At 43.7% G+C, this 3,979-nt stretch overlaps 1 protein-coding gene across 1 annotated transcript in view; it reads right to left on the bottom strand.

Annotated features, from left to right (window-relative positions):
- Positions 1–493, bottom strand: part of LOC145413513 (uncharacterized) — a 6,226-nt gene extending 5,733 nt beyond the window's left edge. The window contains exon 1 of the mRNA XM_080283209.1: positions 436–493. Within this exon, the coding sequence (XP_080139335.1) occupies positions 436–493 (58 nt within the window). The remainder of the gene's footprint in view (positions 1–435) is intronic.
- Positions 494–3,979: the final 3,486 nt, after the last annotated feature.

Raw genomic sequence — 3,979 nt, 5'->3', positions numbered from 1 at the left:
CTAGACGTATGAATCACTCTCAAATTAATAAAATCTCTTAGCATGAGCTGGTTTAAATTACTTGGCTCTTTTATGTGGGAGTTAATACTTGTAATATTAACTCTCCCTCTGGTTCTTACAACGCACTTTTAACTTAACAGATTCGTCTTACATTACCTAAAATAATATCCTAAGATTTACACCCATCATGAGAGAGTTGAGTGTATATGTAGCCGGTATCCGAGATTTCATAACCCCTCTTCCACAGCGATTTATTTTACATTGTCATACCCTTTTTTCCTCCTGTGTGTTCCTGATGAAAAGTATGTTGATGCCAGAAATCCATAAATAACAAAAGTAAATTCAGAAGTGTGATCAATCAGTAATAAAAAACTACTAGTGCGATATGCATATTAGTTCCTCAAGAAAAGGATACTGCTAAGTTTCCTGTCCCACCTAGAACACGGCATGTGGTCACAAAACCTGTCTTTATTTCGAAGGTGTAGAGAGCCATGATGACCAGTGCAGAGATGCCGCTGAAGACCACGAGTGTCCACCTCCTCCTCAGCCAAGAACGTAGCCTGTCCATTGCGGTAAACTGGAGTTCCGTAGGAGGATGGTTGATGAAGTTCGTGTTCTGGAAAAGAGAGAGAGAGAGAGGGGGAGGGATAGGGGGGGAGGGGGAGGCCTTTTCTTAAGCTGTATGAGATCGTCTGGAGACCCAAAGAATAATCTATAGCCGGACGCCTTAATCCTACAAGGTATGGCCATAAACAAATTTCCTCCATGCCATTCTTTCCTACTCTGCCAGGTTTTCCTTTCTCCAGTTCACACACACCACATTCACATTCGTCTCCACCCTGTCCCTCTATTGAATCTTCGGTCCCGTAAAAATGTTATCTGGTTCCAGGAATAAAGATGTCCCAGCCGGCAGTGAAGAATCAAACCTGCTCCACTCCATTCCTGACGATAAAAGCAAGGCGCGTTACCAGCCTCACCACGGTCACTCCCTATAAATCTACAGGTAAAAATAAAACAGTCTACCCATTCAACCTAAGAATTTTTTTTTTCCTTGCTGCTCCCATCGATTTTAACCGCTTCCATCCTGTGTCCTAATTTTTAGTTTATTCATGGTATCTCCAGGCGATGTTATTCAGCACGGAATATACTTTTTCGAACTGGAAGAGTTAGATACAGTCTTTACTAGAAAGCACTCAGAGAGCGCATACCTCCGCCAATGCCATTGCCATTAAAAAGGATCTGGACCCGGATCCGTGGAGATATTGTGCGGAATACATAGGATCCGGATCCAATGGCCCACTCTTCCACAAAATTTTATTGAAATTCATTGCGAACATTCGGAGGCATTATACATCGGATCCGGATCAGGATCGGCCCCAAAATTTAATCACTTCTTTCTTGGCCCATGGCCCACCCTTCCACCAAATTTCATTGAAAATCATTGGGAACTTTTGGAGATATCGTCTGGACAAACTGACAGACAGACAAATATAAATGAATACATAACCTCCTCCAGCTTAGTTGGCGGAGGTTATTATCCCCTTCACTACTACAGATACTTCCGGAGACAAGTAAAATCGTCTGGTAAGAGTATGAATAAAGTAAAAGTGCATTATCAGACTCTATAGCCAGACGCCTTAATCCCGGAAGGGGTGGCCACAGAAGGGGTGGCATGCATGTCAGCTCCCCCCCCCCTCCCCTTGCATTCAAGCCGCATGCCAGGTATGGATTCGCAAGGGGTTTTCTCTCTCTCTCTCTCTCTCTCTCTCTCTCTCTCTCTCTCTCTCTCTCTCTGTATTATATGAAAAATTTATACATGGGATAGAGAACAATGTTCGCACTCAGCAGAAAAGTATACGGAAAGATACTGTAACTATTGGGAAAGGAATGACAACTCTTCTTAAACATAATCCTAGAGCCGTGCTTGTTTGCAATCTTTGTTTTATCTTAACAGCGTGTAACTGGACTTAGAGCCAGGCGATTATATACTCACAGTGATCAAATGGTTAAAACTGAACAGTCACATCCTCTTCCCGCACTACCACACACTACCACCGCCACCACTGCCACCACAACCACCAGCACTATTACCACGCCGCCACTGCCGCAGCACCACCCCACATCACCGACTGACTAGACGCAGTCTCTGTTGCCTGGTGACCATTGGATTCACACACACAACACACTACGCCTTCACACACATACCTCACCACACTACTACATTCTCGCTATACCTAATACTACCCATCACACTTAACGCCACACATCCGCCACACACCCCTTCCACCACACTAAATCATAATCCATGCACCACATACTATACTTCGCACTTCAGTATGTCTTACGCAGCGCAACGCACTACACTTCACACTACACCTCACACACACTACACTTCACACTTTACATCATATACATTGCACATCACACTACACATCACACACTACACATCATATACATTGCACATCACACTACACCTCACACACACTACACATCACATACATTGCACATCACACTATACCTCACATACACCACACATCACACTACGCCTCACACACAATGCACATCACACTACACCTTACACATACTGCACATCACACTACACATCACACTGCGTATCACACATTATATAACACATCACACACACTCACACACACACACACACACACACACACACACACACACACACACACACACACACACTTCACCCTAAGCGACACATACCACAACACACACACTTATACACGCACACACACACACACACACACACACACACACACACACACACACACACACACACACACCACAACACACACACTTATACACGCACACACACACACACACACACACACACACACACACACACACACACACACACACACACACACACACACACACTTCACCCTAAGCAACACATACCACAACACAGACTTCACCATGCGCGACACATCATCCCTCACATCACACTGCCCTAACACTACACACACACACACACACACACACACACACACACACACTTCACCTTACGCAACACATACCACTACACGTACACTTCACCATGCGCGACACATCACCCCTCACATCACACTGCCCTCACACTACACACACACACACACACACACACACACACACACACACACACACACACACACACACTGACCTTCACTCTACACTGCACGATTATACTGTATTTTATTCTTGCTACGAACAGACGATTTTATTCGGCTAAAAAAGACCTGCTCCCCCTTCGTTAAATGGTTAGAAACACGCCATTAATCAGTCTGCCATTCTAATTAACATTGTCAGCCTCCCATGACTCATTCACAGCTGAATAGAATAGTCTGGAGATGGCTGGAATAGAATAATAGAGTTGTCCCGGCAATTAGGGAGTTACCACCTTCTATGGCGTCCTTTTCATGTTATCATCACAACCTCCAGACGATTTTATTCAGTCCTCTTATCACCCCTCGTATTCAAGAGGATAATGAAGGCTATATCTAACCCCTCCAGCCCCAAAAACATCTGTTCTCTATAAAATGGCCACGAGATAACAAGAAAAAACACTGAAATACGTTGTCTGACTCAGGGAATTAACATTTCTTCTGTAAGTCACAACAGCCATCAACAAATTTAACACCCTTCAGCCCGAGGACAGTTATTTATTTTACTCCTGCTGCTACCAGACGAAATCATTTTGCTTCGAAGAGCACTATAATAATGAAGGTCTGCTTATGAGAGTTGTATTTAACACCTCTAACTCAAATTTTTCCGTAACACAATATAATCGCCAGGCGTGATCAATAATATATGAGAAATGGAGTTCTCAGGCTGATGTAGTTAACCCTCTCATGGTCGGAAGAGTTTGTATATCGTTCCATGCAGTTAACGTCAAATGATTTTATTCGGTTGAGAGCTATAGTCATCTAATACTGAAAGTCTTTTTTCCCATTTCAGGCTTCTTTTTCCATTTCAGGCTACGGTC

The sequence above is a fragment of the Coenobita brevimanus genome, chromosome 96 (genome assembly GCF_032717465.1).
Source record: "Coenobita brevimanus isolate Jiangsu-jjx chromosome 96, ASM3271746v2, whole genome shotgun sequence".
In the NCBI taxonomy this organism is placed as follows: domain Eukaryota; kingdom Metazoa; phylum Arthropoda; class Malacostraca; order Decapoda; family Coenobitidae; genus Coenobita; species Coenobita brevimanus.
The sequence above is the reverse complement of the archived record's forward strand: the minus strand, read 5'-3'. Positions and strand labels throughout refer to the sequence as shown.